The 25,473-nt window shown below is 40.0% G+C and overlaps 1 protein-coding gene across 1 annotated transcript in view; it reads right to left on the reverse strand.

Annotated features, from left to right (window-relative positions):
* Positions 1 to 25,473, reverse strand: part of C5 (complement C5) — an 84,269-nt gene that overhangs the window by 4,053 nt on the left and 54,743 nt on the right. Inside the window, exons 27-38 of the mRNA XM_027937931.3 lie at positions 24,461 to 24,556; positions 22,969 to 23,140; positions 19,545 to 19,750; positions 17,031 to 17,183; positions 14,353 to 14,415; positions 13,021 to 13,102; positions 11,849 to 11,906; positions 5,527 to 5,629; positions 5,084 to 5,158; positions 4,871 to 4,976; positions 3,661 to 3,744; positions 2,670 to 2,759 (exon numbers count right to left, since the gene is read on the reverse strand). Coding sequence (XP_027793732.2) covers positions 2,670 to 2,759; positions 3,661 to 3,744; positions 4,871 to 4,976; positions 5,084 to 5,158; positions 5,527 to 5,629; positions 11,849 to 11,906; positions 13,021 to 13,102; positions 14,353 to 14,415; positions 17,031 to 17,183; positions 19,545 to 19,750; positions 22,969 to 23,140; positions 24,461 to 24,556 — 1,288 coding nt within the window. The remainder of the gene's footprint in view (positions 1 to 2,669; positions 2,760 to 3,660; positions 3,745 to 4,870; positions 4,977 to 5,083; positions 5,159 to 5,526; positions 5,630 to 11,848; positions 11,907 to 13,020; positions 13,103 to 14,352; positions 14,416 to 17,030; positions 17,184 to 19,544; positions 19,751 to 22,968; positions 23,141 to 24,460; positions 24,557 to 25,473) is intronic.

Here is a 25,473-nt window from a genome sequence, read left to right on the forward strand (position 1 = left end):
AGGAGCCTTCCTAAGCCCCTTCCTAAGCCTATGAGAATCATTAGCTCTGGCCATGGTTACAAAACAGGCTGATTAGGGTAAGGTACCAAATTAAACAACAGAAGCACATAAAACCAACCAACAAGGTAAACTCATGTTAGATGTAAAGTTCAGATGTTAATCCTTTAAGATTAGTGGCGTCACACCCATGGGCACTTTGAATTAAAGAGCCCCTTCCTTCTCTACCTGGAACAGTGGCGCCTTTCTCTCTCTGTCAGGCCTACCAGGAGAAACAACCTGCCAGCTTGTCTCCTTCATTTGCTTTCTCATATATCTTCATTGATTCTGATGTTTGATTTTAACAGGATTCTGTTTTCTCACTCATCCTTGCTGGAATTGGCAACTATCTGACATAAGCCACCCCAATCCTATTTTTGAAGGTTCAGGCATTGGTGTTTGACTTATGGCATGCTGGACCTCAGCTCTGGAATGACCTGCTTGAAGGGAATCATCTCTTCTCCTTGGCTTCATAGAAGACTCCTTTCTTATTGGTGCATTTGTTGGGGATGGAGTTGCAAAGAAAGAACTAAAAAAGAGATTTTATTTCTGAGATCCTTCTAGTCTATCAGTCTATCCTAGATAAAGATAAATGATGGATAGAGAGTGAACTCACTGTGGCAGAAGAAAAAGTTCAGTGGCTTAAGATATGTAAAAAAGGGGTTGGGGTGTGGCTCAGTGGTAGAGGGCTTGCCTAGCACGTGTGAGGCACTGGGTTCGATTCTCAGCATCACATAGAAAAAGAAGTAAATAAAGTCATTATGTCCATCTACAACAAAAAAAAATTCAAAAAAATTTTAAAAAACCATGAAAGATGTCCTGGATTTCAGATGTATGTCTTTGTGTTGGACATGGACAATGTACCTACCATATGAGGATGGGTCGAGAGAGGGGACTATTTTGTTTCCATTGTGTTATTACAGTAATAGTCTATGGTTTCCAGAAAAAGCCAGTTTTATATTATACTTGGGGAGACACATCCTTTAAAGGTGTTCATGTAAATATTTCTCAATGAATCCTTTAATCTCAAACCTCTTTTCTTGAAAGTAATACCCTAAATCCAGGTTGTGTTTATTCTCTATGTTAAAATTGGTTTCTGATATCTCAGAGTTAAAATAGTTCTAAAATGGAAGGAAGAAAGAATTTAGTGAAATTTTTGTTTGTTTGCTAAAACAATATAATATTCTCTTTGTCTTGATATATTTAAAAAACTGCAGTAGGTCTTGGCTGAGTCAGACTTTTTAAAAATCAAGATGAGTTCATAGAAAAGAAATAGCTTAAAGCATTCAAAATTTATTCTGATAGCGGTGTTTCCTTCCATTAACAGAATTCAGTAGATTATGATGGGAAAAAATATTGGAGCCCAGGATGTATTCTAGTCTACAACATACTTCCTGCATGACCTTGAGCAAACGTTTTAGTTTCCTTAAGGCCCATTTTCTTTATTAGTAAAACACTGATAAAGCTTGTAAAATACTCAAAGTGTGTGTGTATGTGTGTGTGTGTGTGCGTGTGTGTTTTCCCCATGCTGGGGACTGAATCTAGGGCTTTCAGAGTTTCACATATGCTAGGCAAGTGCTCTACCACTGAGCTACATGCCCAGCCCTTTTTATTTTTGAGACAGGGTATGACTAACTTGCCCAGTCTGGCCTCAAACTTGTGATCCTCCTGAGTCGCTAGGATTACAGGTGTGTGCCACCACATTAGGTTTCTGAAAGGCCTCTTCTGGAATTCCAGTGAGAAACCACACACAAAAACAGTAGGTAATTACAAAGTGCCAAATCAACTGTAGTTTTTTTTTTACTTAGAAATGATACCTTTCCAATAAAAAAGACATAGTGTACAATATGATCTCTGTCTTTTTAAAAAATATTCTGATTTTTTAGTTATAGATGGACACAATATCCTTATTGATTATTTTTATGTAGTGCTGAGGGCCAAACCCAGTGCCTCACATGTGCAAGGCAAGCGTTCTTCCACTGAGCTACAGCCCTAGCCCTGATCTCTCTTTCTTAAGGAAAAAAAAAAAGTGCCAGAAATAAGCATGGGAAACTATGGATAGAAAACAAAGCTAATTCTATCAGGAACTGGAGACAAGGTTACAGTGGTACTTGGGTATTGATTTAGCTCTAGGTTCTGGACAACTGGAAGGAGATCCTCCTTTTGAAATACAGTTTGAAACATGGATTGCAATTCTACAAATACTAAAAATTATTTAGAAATTTTACTTTTACCCTGTAGACATTTTTAAAGAACCAAGTCTCCCAAGCCACTCTTGCCACTGCCTCTGTTCTGTTAACTGGAGGAATACAGAATTGAAATCTCAGATCCCTGTGGTGTGTCAAAAGTTCCCTTTGAATTGGTTATAATGCCTGTAATTCAAAAGGATCTAGTAAAGAGTCTTAGCTGGGTATGCATGTCACTTTCATTATTTATAATGAAAATCATATTTCTTTGCTAGAGAATAAATAACTTTCCATGTTAATGTTGAAAATTGATGCCATTTTTCCTTCAAGGGACAAATGGAATATGGTATCCATATAATCACTAGTTAAGGTTTCTGACCTTTCTAATGGATCATGGATTCATAAAATTTCATGTTTAAAGGAACTCTATTGAACAGTTGAACTTACCATATGCAATCTCTGGTTTACATGCCGTTGCTTTCCTAGTCTCTGTAGAGATTGTCAGATCCAAATCTTCCTGCATTTGCCCACAGTCAGCTGGGTGTGAAAAATGGCACACATTAGGTCACTGTGAAGAAGCTGGTGCTCCCTTTGGGAGTAAACATGGTGTTTCATGAGCCCTGAGGCAATCCAATAGAATCTTACAAATGCCAGATTCCAAAAACCTGCAATTTTCTCCTCTTCCATAAAGTGGAACAGTACATAAAGTAAAAACAAAACCAACCAACATGTGCCAAATCTAGAACATAAGACTTATTCTTAGATGTGCATTAACTCCACAACCAGTTCTATAGAAATGTATTTGCTTCCCTTGAAGAATGGGGAAAATTTTTCCATTGGAGTATAATCAAAAGTCCCTTGAACAATCTAAAATGATAATTTGATTTCTAGTTATAAGATGGTATGATAAGTACATAGGAAACATGTAGATACCAAGGATTTTGAAAGAACCCAAACCAACCCAGACCCTCCCGGAGCCTGTGGTTGGTTACCGGTGAGTTCTGGATCTTTCCCTTGATCAAAAAAAGCTGTTTTCAATTTATGAAAGATGGAACTGAACTAGACCATAAAGAGACTTCCCTGACTGGGAGGGATAAGGAGAAAGGAGCTAGTGGCTTAGCCCCAAGTTCGTTCTCTTGGGCTTTGGTCCTATGTTAAAAAGTTTGGGGGAAAGTAAAACTTTCCCATCATGTTACCCTGGGGTATCCAACAACCACCTGCATGGGTTTCCCTGCTCCTGGGCAGTGTTCCATGGGGTTGTTCTAGAGTTATGCAGAAGTAGCTTCACAATGCTCAAGGAATCATTAGCTTTCTATCAGTTGAGATTACATTTCCACTTCTCAGAAACAGTAGTTTGTCAAACAGCTTCCCCCAGATTAATTTTGGATTATGCGTGGTTGCTTTAAACAAGCATGCAGTCTAAGTAAGTGAACTTTACCTTCTATGCACTTGCACATTGGTCCTTCACAAACTTTTTGGAGTTTGGTGTATGAGGTGCTGTAAAACATGGTGCACTGTTTATCTGTGGCAATAAAAGAGTGGTTATGAGAAGTGGCTAACAGACAGAGCTGCCCAAGGTCAAGTCATCTGCTTTCTGAACTGGTAAGCTCTCCCATCACTTAACAATCTCTGAAGTGCCTGAGTAGTTCAATGTGGGATCCTTCATTCAACAAAAGTTTATTAAGTACACACCATGTGCCTGACGCTGTGTTAGATACTAGGCATGCAAGGATGAAAACACTTTGGGGTCGGTGAGAAAGATACACCAACAATTTCAATGCAATGTGAAAAGCGCTATCACAGAACTATCTGCAAACTGTAATGGGAATGCAGGGTAGAAATTTTCTGGGAAGATCAAAGAAATAGAAGGGTATACTAACAGTGAATACCACAGACAAACTTGAGGCAAAAAATTTTAAGTTAGGCAACATCATCCAGTTATTTTAAAAACAAAGTGAGAACTGAGACTTGAAATGATTTTCTCAATGTCATGAAGTAGATTGGATTTAGTCATTTAAAAAGAAACCTGTATGCAATAGTTGGAATATTCTGGTTGGGACTGTTATGAAGTGGGTTCTAAGTGAGGCTATATATAAATCGATTGCATGGGTCTCTAGTGGGTTTCTATTGGTTATGTGAAGACTATCTGTGGGAAGCCATTCTCGAACGTGATTGGGCACCTCCCTGATTGGGTGTGAGGCGTTCTGGCCAAACTGTGTCGGAGCTATCCCCACCCTCTCCAGGTGCGAGAGCCTGTCCCTGTGGGGGTGTGACTGACCATTGACCCTGAGACCAATCACTGACCCTGACCTTGGAGTGCTGCCCCCCTCGACCTTCATTGGATGGAATTTTCCCCTGAATTTCTTGTTCCCCCCAAAAAGGCCACTCCCTGGTGTGCTCTCTCTCTCTCTCTCTCCCCTGCTAGTCCTGAGTAAGTCTTGCTGCCCCACCTGGTGGTTCGAGGCGAGAGCTAGAGGGAGGGCCGTCTCGGACCTGGTCATAGAAAAAGGTAATTGAGTCTGTGTGTTTATTTTGATCTCACTAGTTAACTTCTATGCTACGAACCTCTTGTATGAAACCAGCGTGCTGGCTGCGTGGTGGAACTATCAATTAGTTTTCTGAAGAAATTTTAGAGTAAAGCGGATTACCTGGTCTGTGATATTCATACACTGTAAAAGTGGCAGGATTCAGAAACCCAACTTCGAAAAGTTCAAATATCCGGAATCGGACACAAAGGAAATCGCTGGAGGGAATCTGCTTGACAAATTCAAGAATTTAAGGAAATGATGGGAGAGAAGAAATTCATAATAGCTTACTTTATACATTTTGAATGGTGATAGGAAGGGGAAAGTGGACCTTACCGAATTCAGCTGCAGAATGACATGTCCATCTTTGATTTGATAATCAGTCAATAGTTGATCTACCCCTTCCACAAGCTAAGGAAGGAAAGAGAAAAACTTACATTTCATTTTGTTATCTTTATGTTTAATTGCACTCACTTGATGATGGGATGTTTAACTAAAGGCATGTGATTCACTATTCAAAGAAGTTCAAGAGCAGTTTTCTCCTCTTGGAAAAAACCTGAACATGTTAGCACAAGCACTCACACTCTTTGGACCATGCTAGTATATGCCCTGGTTTCACTTGTGTAAATCAAAATGTAGGTAGATTATTGTTTTGGAAAGAAAATTTGGGGTGATTGCATGAAAGGGACATATGAGAACGAAAAGACAAACTTGTCTATAAAAATAATGCAGAAAAGAAATCCAAACATTCACAGCAATTTTTAAAAGAAAACACTTGCAGCTTGTAAATCTTCTTGGTTTGCACCGATGCCAGTGGGCAAGGAGATGTCCATCACTGCATGGGAGGACCCGGATGATGATTCCTCCTTGCTGGGCTTGTAGCTAAATGAATGAGAGATTAGGAATTGGAATAAGTAAATGGATAAGATGCTTTAATAAAGGACTCTATACTCTAAATTTCAATTTGGGTCTCCATTTAGCTGTTCCAGTCCCTTACATGAGTTAAAGTCTCTGAATTTTAGGGTTGTAAGAGATCTTTGACTCATCTGTTCTCTTTCCTTGATTTGTCCAGTAATCTCAGTATAGCCTATTCTGGAGCACAGAAGACACCAGTCCAGGTGAACGAGCTGGAGAAACTGAGGACAGAGTAAGACACCCCGCCAAGGTTACATGGCTAGTTCATTAAAATACAGGTTTCTTGATTCTCACTCGAGTTCATTTAAATTGAGTACATTTTAAATTGAAAATTAGTTGTATTATTGAGAGGGACTCCATAAGTGTGTCTAGGAAGAAAATACACTTAAATGTCAGCAGCTATTTTCTCCGGATGGTGAGATCACACTTGATTATCTCATTTCTCCCCCTACTTTACTTTGTTCTTAAAAATTCCCACAATAGGTAGATTTGAAAGAAGAATTCCTTGAGGACAGTCCCTTTCTGAGAATCATGCTAGTGAGGAATTAGGGAAAAAAGGCAAAGATGAAGCAGGAGGTGTTTTTGGTTTTTTGTTTGTTGTTTTTGGTTTTGGTAAGAAAGGAAAGAATGCTGAGAGGGAGAAACAGGAAGCCTGGGTTTTATCCCAATTCTGCTGAGAGATCTCCACAAGTCATTTCCCCTTTGTAAGCTCATTTGTAAAATGATCTGTGAAGAAGCATAAACTTGTGTTTTACATTTGTCTTTACGATTCTGAGGCTTTGGCTGAGTGGCAGAGGCTCGGCACTACCATTAAGGGGAGTCAGAGGACTGAAAGTGGGGGCAGAGGCAAGGCCCCTGCAGAGAGCGGGGTTCCAGCCTCCTCACAAGATGCCTGAGAGGCAGCTGTGTCCCGAGGCTGGAGTCGGGAAGAGCAGACAGGATAAAAGGAAGAAACTGAGAAGATGGCTTCATAAGAGGGGGAATGAGCTAGTGAAACCGCAGACACTGAGTCGGTGAGGTGTCAGGGCACCTCTTCCTCAACCGCACATAAGGGAGCACTCACAAAACGCCTCTATTAGTAGTTTTAGGTAGACTATTTACCCCAAAAATAAAGGATTAGGAAATCTCTGACTTATAAAAACTTAACCCCATTCTCCACCAAGCTAACCATTTAAAACAGAACATAAGACTTCTTTGAATGTACTGTGACACCCGAGCCATCTCCCTAATTGGATGGGCAGAGGCAGAGAACTCTGGCTCACAGATGCAAATACTCCAGGACAGGATGGAAAAGCCCCCCCCCCCCCACCGTGGAGGGTGTCTATGAAAAGGTCGCTGGAGCCTTGATGACTGGTTGCCATAGAGACCGTTTCAACCACAGAACAGAAATCCTCCTTTCAGGAAGCACTTTGCCTGCTGCCAAAACCAGCAATCTTCCCCAAGGCATTTTGTTGTGAGAGAAATGAAATCCTCTTTCCCCCTCTCCTTTTCTTATGAACATAACAGAGAGGCTGTAAAAAGCTAAATGCACGAAAGAGACCCTCAGAACACAGAGAGTATGTGCTGGGATTTTCTTTCTCTCTCTCTCTCTCTCTCTCTTTTAGTCAAGAGAGAGAATATTTGAAAGCAAAGAATTTCTTACATGAATAAGAACTACACAGTTACTTTTGGAATTGACCCAACCTAACTTCTGTATCACAGAACCCAAAACATATTCCACCCGCCTTTTTTGAACATTCTGTCTCCAATTTGTACAAACCAAAAGACAGACTATTCAACATGACATTTTAACTTCCTTTTGTACATTGACGATGTGAAATGAGGCTTCCTATCAATGAAGACAAATGAATGAATTTTTTATAAAGAGCCTTTTGGGATGTAGCAGGGTTGTGGACATTTAGAACTGGCAGAAATGTTAAGATAAGACTGTTCAGTTACCCTTGCTTTACAGAAAAGGTTCAGAGAAGTAAGCTGGTTTGCTGAAGGTCTCTGGAGTACATACAGGCAGAGGTGGCTCACAGGTGTGCGCCACTCCATCGTCAAGAGCCCTTCCTGGTGCCAACTCCAGAAGCCTCCCTGTAGAGTCCTGCACACAGATTCTGGCTGTGCCCAGAAGTTTGCTCACACCTCCCTGAGACAACTGCGGTGGGTTTAAAGAGAACCATGATTGTGTCTCTTCTTCAGTTGACCCAAGAAGAGGAATGGCAGTTAGGAGGAAGTGAGCTGCCTGGGAAAAGGTGACCTTCATGGAAAGATGTTAGGAAATGAAGAAAGATGCTCAAGAGAGAACAGAGCAAGGACTGGCCATGGCAGGAGGCAGGGAACGCTGGAAGGAAGCTATGCTGCCAAGGAAAGAAGACTAGGTAGTGAAGGAATCTGAAGAAGAGTAATGTCTTACTAAGGAAGTCGGGGCCTAATCCAATATGACGGAGATTAGGGCCGACTTTTTCTTCTATTAGATGCAGGGTCTCTGGTTTCATTCCTAGGTCCTTGATCCAATTTGAGTTTTGTGCATGGTAAGAAATAGGGGTTTAATTTCATTTTGTTGCTTATAGGATTCCAGTTTTCCCAGCACCATTTGTTGAAGAGGCTAACTTTTCTCTAATGTACGTTTTTGGTGCCTTTGTCTAATATAAGATAATTGAAATTATGTGGGTTAATCTCTGTGTCCTCTATTCTGTACCATTGGTCTACCAGTCTGTTTTGGTGACAATACCATGCTGTTTTTGTTCCTTTTGCTCTGTAGTATAGTTTAAGGTCTGGTATAGTGATGCCACCTGCTTCACTCTTCTTGCTAAGGATTGCTTTAGCTATTCTGGGTCTCTTATTTTTCCAGATGAATTTCATGACTGCTTTTTCTATTTCTATGAGGAATGTCATTGGGATTTTGATTGGAATTGCATTAAATCTGTATAGTGCTTTTGGAAGTATGGTCATTTTGACAATATTAATTCTGCCTATCCAAGAACAAGGGAGATATTTCCATCTTCTAAGATCTTCTTTAATTTCTTTCTTTAGCATTCTGTAGTTTTTGTTGTAGAGGTCTTTCACCTCTTTTGTTAGGTTGATTCCCAAGTATTTTACTTTTTTCTGAGGCTATTGTAAATGGGGTAATTTTCCTTGTTTCCCCTTCAGAGGATTTGTCACTGATAAACAGAAATGCCTTTGATTTATGGGTGTTGATTTTGTATCCTGCTACTTTGCTGAATTCATTTACTAATTTAGAAGTTTTCTGGTGGAATTTTTTAGATCTCCTAGTTATAGTATCATATTGTTGGCAAATAGTTCTAATTTGAATTCTTCTTTCTCTGTCTATATCGCTTTAATTTCTTTCATCTGTCTAATTGCTCTGGCCAGTGTTTCAAGAACTATGTTAAATAGAAGTGGTGAAAAAGGGCATCCCTGTCTTGTTCCAGTTTTTAGAGGAAATGCTTTCAATTTTTCTCCATTTAAAATGATGTTGGCTTGGGACTTAGCATAGATAGCTTTTACAATGTTGAGGTATGTTCCTGTTATATCAGATTAGGCCCCGACTTCCTTAATAAGACTCCTATTGCACAAAATTAAAATCAAGAATTAATAAATGAGATGGATTCAAACTAAAAAGCTTCTTTTCAGTAAAAGAAACAAACAGTGAGGTGAATAGAGAGCCTACAACTTGGGAGCAAATTTTTACTACTTACACATCAGATAGAGCACTAATCTCTAGGGTATATAAAGAACTCAAAACAAATAATCCAATCAATAAATGGGCCAAGGACATGAACATACACTTTTCAGAAGGTGATATACAATCAATAAATATATGAAAAATATTTAACATCTCTAGCAATTAAAGAAATACAAATCAAAACTACTCTAAGATATCATCTCACTCCAGTCAGAATGGCAGCTATTATGAAGACAAACAACAATAAGTATTGACGAGGATGTGGGGAAAAAAGCACACTCATACATTGCTGGTGGGACTGCAAAATGGTGCAGCCAATCTGGAAAGCAGTATGGAGATTCCTTGGAAAACTGGGAATGAAACCACCATTTGACCCAGCTATCCCACTCCTCAGTCTATACTCAAAGGACTTAAAAACAGCATACTACAGGGACACAGCCACATCAATGTTTATAGCAGCCCAATTCACAATAGCTAAACTGTGGAACCAACCTAGATGCCCTTCTGTTAGATGAATGGATAAAGAAAATGTGGTATATACACACAATGGAACATTACTCAACAATAAAAGAGAATAAAATCATTGGCATTTGCAGGTAAATGAATGGAGTCGGAGAAGATAATGCTAAATGAAGTTAGCCAATTCCAGAAAACCAAATGTCAAATGTTTTCTCTAATATAAGGAGGCTGATTCATAGTGGGATTGGGAAGGGGGAGCATGGGAAGATTAGACAAACTCTAGATAGGGCAAAGGGGAGGAAGAGAAGGGGAGGGGACAAGAGGGTAAAAAAGATGGAATGAGATGGACATCATTACTCTAAGTACAAGTATGAAGACACAAATGGTGTGAGTATACTTTGTATACAACCAGAGATATGAAAAATTGTGCTCTATATGCGCATATGAATTGTAATACATTCTCTTTGAATTGTTCACGATCAAATTAAAATAAAAAAATTAAAAAATAAATATACCATCTAATTTAATGCTTAAAAAAAAGAAGAAGAAGTAAACAGCTGGCTGGGAGGCAGTGGGAAACAATTGCTGTTTTTTGGGATCAATGGTCTCAGACTGCACTGATTGACAGAATTGGTTTAGATACTGAATTGGGTGTCAGGGGTCAGGGACATGAGCCCCTGGCTCTGCATCTAACTGTGAGAACTTGGCAGCCTACATTACATCTCTGGATCTTAGTGTATTTCTAAAATCAGTCTATTTCTACAGTATTCCCAGAGTCCTCTTTAAATCTAGTCTGTTACACAGCCCCACTGAATGTCCAAGATGTCCATATGGAGGGCTTTGGTATCGTGTGATTACAAGTAAAAACAGCAAAGCACCTTCCACAGATACCACTGTTTTTGACAATACCAAGAGTTAAGGAGACAGAACATGACAGGGGCCTGGAGAGGAGAGGGAAGGAGCCTAGGTCCAGCCCTTGCTTCCACCACTAACTGATGCACTCTTAGTGAAGCCAAAAATACACGCATATTTTCAAAACCAGCACACATGTTCACAAACATTTGAGGATGGTGGCTTGGTAAGAGACTAATGGCTCCCCGGGCATGTCCATATCCTAATCCCACAAACCTGGAATATGTTAAGCTTATGTGGCAAAAGGGACTTTATAAATATGATTAAATTAAGGATCTGAGGTAGGGAGATTAGGGAGGATTGCGGGTCTTTTACAGGGAAAGAAACAGAAGAGTCAGAGAGGGATGTGACGATTAAAGCAGGCATCAGAGTGAGGAAGGGCAACTGGAAAAGCTCAGATGCTGGCCTTGAAGATGGAGGAAGAGGCCACAAGCCAAGGGACACAGGAAGCCCCTAGAATCTGGAAAAGGCAAAAAAATGGATTCTTTTCTAGAGCCTCCAGGAGAAACAGCCCTGCCTACTCCTTGATTTTAGGACTTTTGATTTCTAGACATGTAGAAGAATAAATTTGAATTGTCATAAAGTTTGTAGCAAATTATTACTTAACAGCAATAGGAAACTAAGACAATAGCCAATTTAGGACCCTGGGTCCAGTCACAGATGGTTTAACATAGATGGTTCTCAACTTTGGCTCCATTTAGAATGGCCTCTGGGGTGAGGTGTGAGCTTTGGTCATTTCGGAAACTTCTGATTTCAATGTGCAGCCTGGGCTGAGAACCACTGGCTGATAGTGGCCAGGGGCTCGGTTGAGTGAATGATTTTTCTAAGAGGGAGGAACTGCTAATGGGAGACTCTTTTGCATTTTCTTTTCCTAACGCATCATATCTCCACCCTCTGAAAGACTGAAAAAGTTATTATACTGTTTAAACAAAAAATAGAAGAGAAAACTATATGTGAGCAGAACCCATATTGTTCTTTATAATAAGTAGCTACAGAGTAACACCTGTTAAATTTTGCCATTTAAAAAAAATTGAACAATTTCATATCTTCTGGACTTCTTAAGATTCAAAACGATACAAAGAAGTAATACTATGATAAAATCGAGACCTTGAACTCCACACTCTTGTTTTGTGGAAATGGCTCACCTGGCACAGGCTACGATGCGCTTGTATCCTGAGTCACTGAAGCCACTGTAGCTGGATGCTAGTACAAACAAAGGAACAAATGAGCAAATATGAAGCAAAGTGTTTTGAGTTGTCTTGGAACCTGTCAGAACAGAATCGTTAACGATCAAGTCTCTAAACATACTTCAAAATGATTTGACATTTGGAAGTTGGCACTTTTGGTGATTTCAATGGAAATTCATGGCTATGGGCAACATCAGGAAATCTTTAAATAATTACAACAGCTCTTTGCTCTCAAAGAACTTATAATTTAAGGAAGACATCATTTAAGATAAGTATATATTGGCAATGTGTCTGGGAGATTTGGAAGGAGGAAGAGCCAATGGCTGCATTTGCTGGTGGTTGCAAGAAAGCTGGTAGAAACTGAGCCAAAATGGAAGCCATCAGGGCAGAGGCAGCAGCAAGGCTCTGACCCTGGGGCAAAGGTCAAAGGAGGTGGTTTGGAGCCTGCAAGTGGACTTGATTTTGGACAGGGAAGTAAGATCCAATTAATAGAAGCTTGGGAGGGCCACAGGTTATAAAGGGGGAAAAAAAAGGAACATAAGAAAAGGGGGAGGAGGGGAAGAAAAGGAGGAGGAAGAGATGGAACAGGGGGAGGAGGAGGAGATAGAGAAGGGAGGAGGGCATGGAGGAGGGGGTGGGGGAAGAAAATGACAGTGAGGACTGTGAGTATTGGAGAGAACAAGGTAAAGATGGAGGCAGAGGATTGTGCATTTGCTGGATCCCTTGGAGTCCAGCAGAAAAGCTAGGGATGAAAAATTCACAGGGTTATAAGAGAATTCAAGGTCCTAAATGAAATGCTGGCATAGAAGTAAAGGGGATTAAAAGGAATTAGACCTTTCTGCAGCTTTACAACTAATTACAATCCTTAAAAGTAACAGGATCAAAACAACTTCAACAATAGTGAATGAATTTAGGTTAGTTGTTAAATTATTTAATGTTAGTTTCCAACTCTTATTAAAGAGTTACGCCTATTTTAATTGCAGTAATGTTTACGTGGATATTAGCCTGCTTAAGAATTGGGTTAAGACATTTTGTTTCTTTAGTGAGTACATTTTTCCTAACCAGGACAGCTCTCTTTTTTGACATTCTTTATGTTTAGCCAAAATTACATGTAAGTTGTTTTGTTTTACCTTCAATATCCTGGGTATCAATTTTCAAATAAAAGCTGCAAACTTCCTCAGAGGTGCTGGTTTTATGAACTATCGTTTTTACCTACATGGAGACATGGAAACAAGAAGGTTCTATTTAAAATGGGAAAATAAAAAAGTTATCATGGCAATCCTGCTGACGTAAAGGCGGTGCTTGAAGTTTTGATTTCAGAATCCAGTATGAATGGTGGACACTAACGACTCATTTCCCAGCAGCTGAACTTGCAGCAAACTCCAAACCTGAAACATAGCTGGGAAGCCCAAAGTAAACAAACAAACAAAAAATGACCTTTGTCCAGGCACATTCTTGGTCTGAGCACCTAACACTACAGAAAATTCCCAAGGGTCTTGTCCCGGAGCTTGGGCGCTTTAATTTTACACATGACCCTACAAGGCTAGGAAGTGTGGTTTTACACTAGCCCATACACCATCAAGGCAAGGTGTGTTGGGTGGGTGAGGGAACTGTCAGAAGTAGATACAGTGAGAGCAACCAGAATGGCAGAAAAGGACCACCCCTTCCTCAGGCAATCTATAAACAGACCTTGAAGGAATAAATAGAGGAAAAATAATATTCTATTGGTGATTTTAATTTTGTTATCAATAGAATATTAAATTAAAATCACCAATAGAATATTAAATTCAGCTCAGAACACACAGCTTAAGACTGCAAGGATATATGTAAAGAAATTAGAAAACTTGTAACCACAAAAATGGCTAAAATAGAAGAAACTTCAACCTTGATTATAATACCTCAATCCTCAAACACATTGGATAAACAAGATGTGACATGTTATTAACCAAAGAAAACACACATACGTGCACAATGTATGAGGCACTCATATAAAAAAAATTATAGGTCCAAACATAGTCATGTACCACATAACCCTGGGGATGTGTTCTCAGAATGAAGTCATTAGGCCGTTTTGATGTTGTGTGACTATCATAGGGATTACTTACAAAAGCTAAGCAGCTATGACATCACTAGGTGATATAATCTTATAAGACCATTGTCTATGTGGTCCCAGCATTGACAGCAATGTCATTATGTGGTACATGACTGTATAATCAGGTATATATAATTTCTACAAATATACAGAAGGTATGCATATAAGGATTAACAAGTCATTATCAAAAATAAATTGTGTGAGGAGCTGTCAAGATAGCTCGAAAGAATTAGAAAATTCTCTGAATCCTATTTTAGTCATGGTTATCCAAGTTCGGATTACTGTGACTTTGTGGCAAAGTCCTTAACTTTTACATTACCTAGTACAAATAGAGACACAGCTCCCTACTGATTTCCAGTTAAATACTTACATGTACTGTAGCCAGGCCATTGCTAAATCCTGTACTGATGACAAGATCATCATTGAGAGGCACCTGGAAAGAAATCAGGCTTTTTTGTTATTCAATAGGGAGAGAGGATGGAGCAAAGAAAAGAGTTGACTGACACCTGCCAGTCTCCTCTCAGAGCCCTGGTGAGAGTCAATGGATAAGACACATGCCCATAGTTGGCACTAAAAGCTGCTGGAGCTCACCCTTGCCTTCCATATGTGAGCAAGATGCCTGAGCTCTCTTGAAGGACAGCTCACTCATGTCAGAGGTCCTTTTTGGTTGCATTATTGTTATAGATGATCATAGTAAACCTGGGTCTTCATTTCCTTTTGCCAGTCAACTAAGTTTCTAGCTTGATGGCTTATTTCTTCCTACTTGTCTCTGGCCTTGTTTGTCCAAACTCCTGGCACCCCACTCAAGCCTTCTAAACCCATCGCTGCTGTTGCTTTTCTTTCCAACCCACTAGGAGGAAATGAAGACAAGAACTCAGTTAAGTAATTCTCCTCTCGAGAGAATTTTTATCCTTCAAATTCCCAATTCGTGGAAAGCCTGGGAGAGGTCATGCTGAGCAAGGGCCGAAGTGTCCGTCTGTAGCCCCCCCTGACCCATGCTTAGCACACTAGTGCAAAAAGGATCCAGGGTGCATTCAGGTTTGTCATCCTTCTCTCAAATGTTAGGAGACTTCAGAAAATTGGCCAACTATCCTATTCTACCTGACAGAATCTTGCCACATTAACTGGAAAGCTAGAAAAAAAGGTTTCTATGGACAAATACGTTTGGGAAATGCTATGCAATGGGCCCACCTGGCTCCTGAGTCACATTAAAGAATAGGAGAATCTTATACTAAAGAACTCATTTCACTTATTTTATTTTTAAATTTTTAAAAAATATTTATTTTTTAGTTATAGGTGGACACAATGTCTTTATTTTACTTTATGTGGTGCTGAGGATCAAACCCAGTGCCTCACACATCCCAGGCGAGCATTCTCCCTCTGAGCCCCAGCCCCAGCCCTCGTTTCACTTAATTTAAACAAAAGTTTCCGCACTTATTCAATGACCTAACATTCTTTAATTTCATGTAACATTTTTAAAGAAGAGCGTGTGTACAGAATTCCAAACTAGATAATAACAGCCCAGGTTTCACATGGAAGCAGCATTCTGGGCTGAGGTTCAAGGTATTTTAAGATGACAAGAGACTCTTACAAAATTACCCCTATGGAGAAAAGTACTTTTAGCTACGTCAAATAAGCCCACTAGGATCCTTAGGCCAATAGCTCCTCATTAGAACTTGGACTCAGAATGTGAATCTGGTGAGTTTTAAATGCTCAGGGGTGGGATGGGGATGGCTCAGTGGTAGAATGCTTGTCTGGTAAGAGTGAGGACCCAGCACCACAGAAACAAAACAACAAACAAAAAACAATAACTAAATGCTCTCAGGGACAGGAGACACATTCATAAACCAAGGACCATAAGAGCAAATGCCTACAGAGGCTGAGTGAAGCTAGTGAGGACATAAATGCATATTTCATGTGACTAGTGAAAATTATAGCAAATTAAAAATGACATGCCAATCAATGCCTAGAGCCCTATCACCGATCTTTTGATTTTCTTTTTTAAAATACTTTTATTTCACTTATCTATTTTTATGTGGTGCTGAGGATCAAACCCAGGGTCTCGCATGTGTGAGGGCTCCGCTCTACCACTGAGCCACAACCCCAACCCTGATCTTTTGATTTTTTTAAGGGAAGCTGATAATCATATTTGTATTTAAAATCTCTGGATCTTTAAATGTTGGCACAGACCTGTATTCAGGTCTATATCTTTTTAAAATTATGGGCCACTGGTTTGCAACTTTTGCATTATTTTTATTTTTATTTTTCATGCCTATTTAATATTTTTCACAAGCATAGAATTATGGAGGATGTAGACAGTGAGGACTATCCCAATTATCTGTATCTTTAAATATGCTTAATAATACAAACATAATAATTAGAAAAATAAATATTAGCAGCTTCATACTAACTGCTAATAGTAATATAGAACATACTTTTCCCCAGTGTGTCTTTGTCTTTGGGAAATTTTCATAAGTCATTAGAGTTTTCACTTTTAAAAATCCATCAGTAGCAAAGGACATGAAGCAAGGAGTTTGGGGACCTAAAGGCCAATTCCTACTTGGTTACAGTCTGCATATAGGACTGAGGCCAAAAGAACCACCAGGAGTCTTCCATTTCTGCTCTCCCACTCTGCAGCTGAACCTTTGTGTATGACATACCTATATTTGGAATGTTCTTCCCTTCTCTTTGCCTGGCTACCTCACTCCGATTGTTCCAGATCTGACCCACACATTTGGGCATGTTAAGACAATGTCCCCATCTTTCAGCCTGGATCAGGAGGCCCCTCTTGGAACTTGCACAGACTTATTGAGGCTCTTCATTTTCTCTGTCTGCTTAAATGACTGTCTCTCCCCTGTACACAGGTTCTTTGGGTTTTACTTTGGAGTCCCCAGCACTCACGATATAGCAGGCACTCCCCCTTAGGGCACCCCAGGCACTCAGCAATATATTTAAATGGTGCATAAATCTGTTTGTACAGTAAGGGCAGGACAGATGATTGGTGGTCTTACCCAAAGGTGAAATATTATGAAAAAATTCTTTATTTACCTCTACTGGCCTCCCAAGGAAATTCTTTTCGGTCACCTTGTAATGGTGGAAGTCCCCTTTGTGCTTGTAGGAGACATTGATGTCCATATTCAATTGGAGTTGTTTAACCAGGAGTGAATATTCTGTCAGGCCCTCGATGGCATTGATTGTATCCTATCAACAACCAGCAAGGCATGAATCACATTGAGCTTATTTATATCCCCCCATTTGACAAATGCCCTTCCTTATGAATGTGTGCATCATCATTGTTGGAGGCAAAACTCCAGTGCCCAAGGGCAACCATTGTGGAGGTGGAAGGGCGTCTCCTTTCCTCTCAACAAGGATGCTGCTGTTTGTAGGAACAGGAAGTAAGTGTGGTCTCAGACCTGGGTTCTCTACATATTCTGTTCAGGTAACCTCGGGCAAGTCACTCTGCTGAATGCCCCCGATTCTATTTTCCCTTCCCAGTATTCCCTGTTTTAGTGTTTCCTTTCTTCCGTTTTTAGCACCCATCTCTATTTGTTATACTTTTATTTGTAGTTAGTTAAAATACTTTTCTTTATAGTTAGTGACCTCCCTCTCTGTCATATGAGTCATGGTGTGAGTGAGTACTGTATCTTGGTATCTGCGATGGTTTGATTGTGTCCCCAGGTTCAGATTGGAAACCTAATCCCCAGTGTGGCAATGTTGGAGATGGATTCTAATGAGAAATATCTAGGTCATGGGAGAACCACCCTCACTAATGGATTAATGCCATTTTTGTCCTTATGAGTTTGACCCTCTTTTGTGTGTGATTGTTCTCTTTCTTTTCTTCTCTTGACCTCTTTGCCTTCCTTCAAGGGATGATGCTGCAGGAAGGCCCTTGCCAGTTGCCAGATGATGGCACTTTAATCTTCTACTTCCCAGCCTCCCAAACCATGAGCTAATCCATTTCTGTTCAGTATAAACCGCCTACTCTGTGGTGTTTGGCACTAGCAGCAAAAAAACTGATGGATACAATATCTATTGCATTTAGTAGGTACATATGATAGCTACTCAAGAAATATTTGTTGAAGAATAAATGAGTAAATTTATCATTTTGGGTTTCATCTTCCTTACCTATAAAATGAAGAAATGTGGCTAGATCAGAGATGTTACATACACAGCTATTCTCTTTGTGCATGCCTATGGAAGCCAGTGCTAATCAGTAGGGCATTTTTTTCCCTCTCCTAAGCCTACAGTTGTCCTCAAGACAAATCCATTAGATGATTACTAGATTAATCCTTCAGGATCCCTGAACTGTATATTTACATATATCTATAAATATATGTAGATATACACATGTCATCATTATCTAAACATTCAGGGGGCAGAAAAGATGTTAATATTTCAGCTTAATTTTGAATATAGAATATAGGCAATTCCATCATTGTACAAACATCACAGAGTATACTCACACAAACCTAGGTATAGGACAATCACTCAACGTGGCCTCTTTATACAATGAAGAGATGCGGTAAACACAAGATGTGTGAGGTTTTTGTAAGTAGAGTGAGTATGCTTTAAAGTAATAAGAAGTGTACTATAGGGGTGGGGGTGTAGGTCAGTGTACAGTTTGTGCTTAGCAAGCTCAAGGTGCAAGATTTAATAATCCCAGCACCCAAAATAAAAATATAGTATATAAATAGACAAAACCAGTAACATATTCATTTATTATCAAGTATTAAGTGCATAATTGTATGTGCTATGCTTTTATATGAGCGGTAGTGCAATAGGTTTGTTTTTACCTGCGTTACCACAGGCATGTGAGTAACATGTTACACTATGACATTATGATAAGCACATCATCACTAGGGAACAGGAATTTTTCAGGGCTCCCTGGAACCACTGTTGTATATGTGGTCTCTCATTGACTGAAATGATATTATGTGGCACATGACTGTATTTTATACAACGACATAATAGAATATAAAATATACATACTCAAATAATTGATAGGTAGGTAAATATAACAATCAGTGTTTCTCTTACTTTTTAGTTGTTTTCTGCAGGGAAGGGTAAGGGTACCTCTGACTACATGGTAAAGACTATGTTACATAGGATGTGATATAATTGTGTATACATATATATATATAATATGTATATATACATATATAGTATATATATGTATATATACACATTATTGCTTTAGTCAAGTAAACCAGTCACCTTGAATCCTTTTGGAACAAATTATTATTTTTTTAAAAGAACTTACAAGGCTTTCATGGTCTCTAAGAATTAGGAAGGAATCCCTGGGCTTAGTTGGGAGATGGAAGTCCTGAGTTAGGGTCTGCCACTAATGCCCTGAGGAAACTCCCTGGGCTCACTTCCTTCTCCACATAGTAAGGATATCAATGCAGATGGCTCTAGGGGGCCTTCACTTCTAAACATTTACTTTAATCTATAGCGTGCTCATTTGGTGGGCAAAGCATGGAGGCCAGAATAAGTGTGGAATGTGTGGTGTGAGCAACAATAAAAATGTCTACAGGAGGATAAAAGAAGCCACAAAAGTACTACCTGGGTGGAGTAGAAGCCGCCTCCATACCTCTGCTCCTCCGCTAGCCATTTGATGATGGGTTTGACATAATTCATGTCTTTCAGGCTGAGGCTGGTGAGCAAGGCGTAGGCGGTGGTTTCCACCATACCTGCGGTGCCCGTGTTAGGTGTGGAGCTGTCTCTACGCTGGAGATTATCTTTCCAAAAGCGGTAAATGGGTGGATTACCTGATATCAACACATCACATAGGATTAAAAATGTGAATATGACACCACTTTAGTAGTGAGTATATTATGGCCTTCTCATTCCTAGAAGTTTCTGATTTTCTTTCTTTCTTTTTTTAATATTTATTTTTTAGGTGTAGATGGACACAACACAATGCCTTTATTTTTATGTGGTACTGAGGATCAAACCCGGGTCCCGCCCATGCTAGGTGAGCACTCTACCGCTGAGCCACAATCCCAGACCCTCTGATTTTCTTTACACGAAGAAATTCCTCAAGGGTCCGATACAAAATGAGATCACTTATGACAAGCGTTACTTGTCTTTATTTGTAAAGGTCAATGTGAAAGGCCACATGGACCAGGGCGAGGTGGTTCAGTGGAGTGGAAAGTGCAATAAGCTGGAGATTAACAGACCCAGGTGCCAGTCTCTCCTCTAGGACTAACACCTCTGTCAACCTGGGCAAGTTCCCTTGGTCAATCTCCTAGTACTTCATGTAGATAATACTTTCTTTCATGCAGTGAAACTTAAATGAGATTCTAAATGCGAAAAGTATCTGTAAACCAGAAAGCACCATGCACATAGAAAAGATCACTACTATTATTGACACTACAAAGTAAATTGGAGAACCTTTCTCCCTGAAGGAAAAAAATCCACATATTGGGAATTATTAGATTCTACCCACATCCTTATTAGATCTTTAATTATCTTCTTCCAATTTAAAGTACCAAAGGGAATTTCATATATGCAGCACTTTTCATAACATAGATTCTAAATTATATATACTATACATCCATATTATATATAATATGTATACATATATATGTGTGTATAAATAGTATATAAAATATATTATATAATATATAAATGTATTATATAATACGATATATATATAATTGCTTTAGTCAAGTAAACCAGTCACCTTGAATCCTTTTTGGAACAAATTATTATTACATTTTTTAAAAACCTTGAAATCATTTTTGACAGTTAGTAAAAAGTTTCATGTGTCTGTTTACAACTCATTAATTACATTATTTTCATGACCTTGAACAAGATACTTTACTATCCCTTTCAGAGACTCACATTTGCTACATTTGAAATGAAAGATTTAGTTTAGGTTCTGAAAGAAACTTCCAGCTTGAACATTATTTTAATTATAAAGTTCTTTTCTAGCTCTTAAATTCTATGATTTTTCTGATCCATATCATAATATGGAAGATGTTTCTTTTGTGTGATTTTTGAAGTAGTTTACAAGAGGTTTGGAGGTATGTGATAAAATATAGTCATTTTTCAGTGATGACAGAGTGAAGCTTTGTAGAAGGCCATAACCTCATTTAAAAATAAAATTGTTATAAAACTCCATCCAGGAGAGGGCTCAAAAGTGTCCAACCAAAGGGCTGGGATTGTGGCTCAGTGATAGAGTGCTTGCCTAGCATGTGTGAGGCAGTGGGTTTGATTCTCAGCACCACATACAAACAAGTAAATAAAATAAAAAAGTTCATCAACAACTAATAAAAATACTTTTTTAAAAAGTGTCTAACCAAGCTGATGACTTTTGCTACCTGGTAGAATATAAGCAGATCAACCACTCCTTTGCTCAAAATCCTCCAGTGGCTTCCCTTCTTACTCTAAGTGGAAGTTAAAGTTCTGGGGTGCCCTCTGACCCTATAGCACTTTGACATGAATGAGACACAGACACCCCTTGCTGTGGATGGAGGTTGCTGTCAAAACCAGGGTGCATACCTTGAGGAACAGAGCACAGGCTGGATTTCACCTTCAATTCACCAGCCTGCTTAGGTGCTGTACAGTTTAATCTGGCTTGTCATCCCCAAAGCTCATGATGGGGCTTGGTCCCCTATGCAGCAGGGATGGGAGGTGGAGCCTAATGGGGAGTGTTTGGGTCATGGGGGTGGAGTCTTCATGGACGGGTTAATGCTTTTTCTCATGGGAATGGATGAGCTATCCCAGGAGTTCAGTCTCCTTTTCTCTTTCCACCATGTGCCCACTTGCCCATCTGCTTTCCACCAGAGTGCTTCATCAGAAGCTGAGCAAGTGCTGGCACCATGCTCTTGGACTTCAGAACTGTAAGCCCAAATAAACTTTTCTCCTCTATAAATTAACTGGTCTCTCGCATTCTAACAACAGAAACTGGACTAAGGCAAGTGTCCTAATCATTGTACACAGAACCCTGAAAAGTCCCTGTAATGGCCTCCAATGTGTTACACGACCTTCTCTCACTCCCTCCTCCTTTCCTTCCCTGACCTCACTTCCTGCTCATCATCTCAACTTTCCCATGGTCACACTGGCCTCCTGTTACTCTTGGGGCACCAGGCAGGCTCATGCCTTGGGGCATTTGTGCTTGCTCTCTGTTCACCAGAAACATCCTTCTAGCAGCCACAGGGCTTGCTTCCTGACGTCCTTTCAGGTCTTTACTCACATACGGTCACGTGCTGTATGATATGTTTCAGTTAATCATGGGCTGCTTATACAATAGTATGTCCCATATGACCTGAGTGTGTACCAGGCAGGCTATGCCATCTATGATCCTGTAAATATACTCTATTGTTCACAAGATGGTGAAACTAATACGCACCCCACTGTTAAGTGACACACAGCTGTACCATCTTCTCTGTGAGGATTAAGCTGAAGCATCTTACCTTAAATCCCAACCTTTACCCTTGTTATAACTTCTTTTCCTGCTTTATTTTTCTTCATATCAGTTATTACCAACCTGTTCACAGTTTTATTTTTGTATCATGTTTGTCTCTCCCCAAGTGGAATGTGCATTTCATAAGGGCTAGATTTTTTTCTTTGGGATCTGTTTTCTTTATTTCTAGAGCCTAGGACAATGCCTGGCACATAAAAAGTGCCCCTGAGACACTCAACACACATTTAAAAAAATGTTTTTTAGTTGTCAATGGACCTTTGCTTTATTTATTTAAATGTTTATTTATTTAAATCGAACCCAGTACCTCACACATACTAGGCAAGCATTCTACCACTGAGCCACAACCTCAACACACATTATTTGAATGAAAGAATACTTACTGAGTAAATGAATAAATAAATGAATATCAACACTTGGTGCATTGCAGCGTGATGACTGTTCCTTGAGAGCAGGGACTGTGTCTTGCTCAATCTTGTAGCCACCCACTTCCCCAAGTTAGCAGACTCTATGTGCTTAGTAAACATTTGCTGAATAACTGTGCAGGATTAGTCTCACCTTTAACCACAGCTTCTTTCTTTAAGGCTGAAGTAATTAAACGAAACCTTGGGTGTGTTTTATCTCCCAGGGAAAGAGCATAGGCCACAATGGCCAGGGTAAAGGTGTTCCGTGGCGGGAGGGCATTTTCAAGCAGGAAGGAGTCCGCTTTTTCTAGGGCTGTGTTGATTTTCTGGAAACAAGAGCAGAAGAAACTCAAGTTTGCTTGGTCAAGCACCAGCCTGTCAACTGATGAGCACAGCTCTCGGGGAGCACCATCCGGGGCAGGGGAGACAAGGGGTGGGAGGACACCACTGAGTGGAAATGGACAGTGTCTCAGAAAAGCAAGCCCTTCTGAGAGAAGGGGAAGAGCAGAACTTGGAAGAAACGTGGTTGTCCAAATCAGGTCAGGCTTTTCACCTCTGAATTCCCACTTTCCTTTTAGAGGTTTTGTCCCTTAAGTTTCTGACTTCAATGTCAGGCCTGACCTCTGGAAAGAAGCACCAAGCACAGACACAACTTTCCCCTTCCCTTTCAGCATAGTGGAGACAGGTGCATGTGTTCAAAAGAAATTATGCTAAAAATAAGTAAAACTATAAACGGCAGAAAAGAGAGCCCAGTTGCCAAAGTACTTTCTGGTCCTATGAATTCCTGGGAAAAGACCTCGGTCACTTTGGGCCAACACCACTAGAAGAGTTACTATGAACGAGAGCCTGGAGTATGTGGCTGGCATCCCCTCTGGCTCATCCTTCCCCCTCCACGCATGCTTCTCCCACTCATGGCTGCGGGTGCCACCTGGTCCTCTAGGCACCTGGTAATCGGTATAAGTGTAAATGCAAATACTTATTAAACAAACTAAAACTGTTTTTGTTCAGGTTCAGGTTCTGCAAATACCCTTGTTTTTTTCCATCTCAGTTCCGTATCCTAGTTTGAAGGACATGTCTCATTGAATCCTGCTGTGCAGATAGGAGTATTTAACCTTAGCTCTGGGATCTAGCTCTTCCCAAACCAAGAGAGCATCGCCATTAGCCTCTGGAAGTTTCTATGTTGGTTCATGTAGGAGGATCCTCTTTATTCCCCTCAGCAACAGTACAGCCCAAAGGAGCAGACCTGTGCTTGTGTGGCCCCAAGTACTTCCATGCTACAAAGAGCTCCAGTTACTGAATTTAATGGCAACAAGCATACAGCAATATGTACAGTAAGAGAGGGGAGCTGGAGACACTGGGTCAGTCCTTCACAGTCCCCATTATTGTCCCAATTCTACAATTTTGTACTGTGTGCCACTGGATGATTACATTCACCTTATTTACAGGCATTCATTTTCTGAAGTCTCAAGTAGTTGAGAGGATGTGGTCTCTAATAGCTATTATAGTTTTGAAAGCCTTTGATTCTAGAGTTCAAGTTATTTTCAAGTAATGTGAAAAAGGAGGAAAAGAAACTTTTTTCTAAGTATCCTCTGATTGATGGCTTCCCCACACTGCAGTAAATGGAAGGAAAGCAGACTCTTACTTACCAGCAGGGAGCATATGTCAAAAGCCTTTCTAATCCCAATGACAACAAACGCTGTAAGATACAAGGTGTTCTGTCCAGCCTCCACAGGCAAGGTACCCTAAAAATAAACAATGTTTTAAAAAAGTAAAATGATCTGGTTCTAATTTCTTCTTTGAGGCCCACGTCCTGCCCTCCCTTCACGCACTCCACGTTTCTCCATGAGCTCAGGTCTTCCTACTCCTGTGCCTTCTGTTGCCGGTCTCCCCTGCCTCACCTCCTAGTCCCATCTGATACTTCTTCACCTCCCACCCTCAAATTCTCCCCCTCCTTCAAGATCCCGTGAAAATCCAGCTCTTCTACAAAGCCCTGGTCTCCGTTCACCCGTATGTTCCTCCAAGGGTAGTGAAAATCCAATGCAATGCTGATAAGACCTTCAGTGAAATAGATTCAACCCCATAATTTTATTTCCTGCCACTCACCATCTAGTTCTCAAGGTCCTGGTTCTTTAAATGAACCACCTCCCCATTCTCTCTTTCTGCAATTCAAAATGCCAGGCATAACAGGTATACAAAAAAATCCTCAATGTCACTAAGCATCGGGGAATTGCAAACTGACACCACAGTGTGATATTACCTGACACCTGCTAGGATGCTATGAGCAAGACAACGAGCAAAAAGTGTTGGAGAGGACATGGAGAAAAGGGACCTCTGAACACTGTTGGTGGGAATGTAATGTAGGACAGCTACTACGGAAAACAGTATGGAGTTTCCTCAGAAAATTAATACAGAATTAGTATCTACCAGTACCACCACTGGGTATATGTCCAAAAGAGAGGAAATCAAGATCTCTAAGATATATTTTCCCTCCCACATTCACTGCAGCATTATTTACAAAAGCCAAGATATGGAATCAATCTCAGTGTCCATCCATGGATACATAAAATATAGTGTATATATACACACAGTGGAATATTATTCAGCCTTTAAAAAGAAGGAGATCCTGTCATTTGTGACAACATGGATGAATTTGGAGGAC

The sequence above is a fragment of the Marmota flaviventris genome, chromosome 13 (genome assembly GCF_047511675.1).
Source record: "Marmota flaviventris isolate mMarFla1 chromosome 13, mMarFla1.hap1, whole genome shotgun sequence".
NCBI lineage: Eukaryota > Metazoa > Chordata > Mammalia > Rodentia > Sciuridae > Marmota > Marmota flaviventris.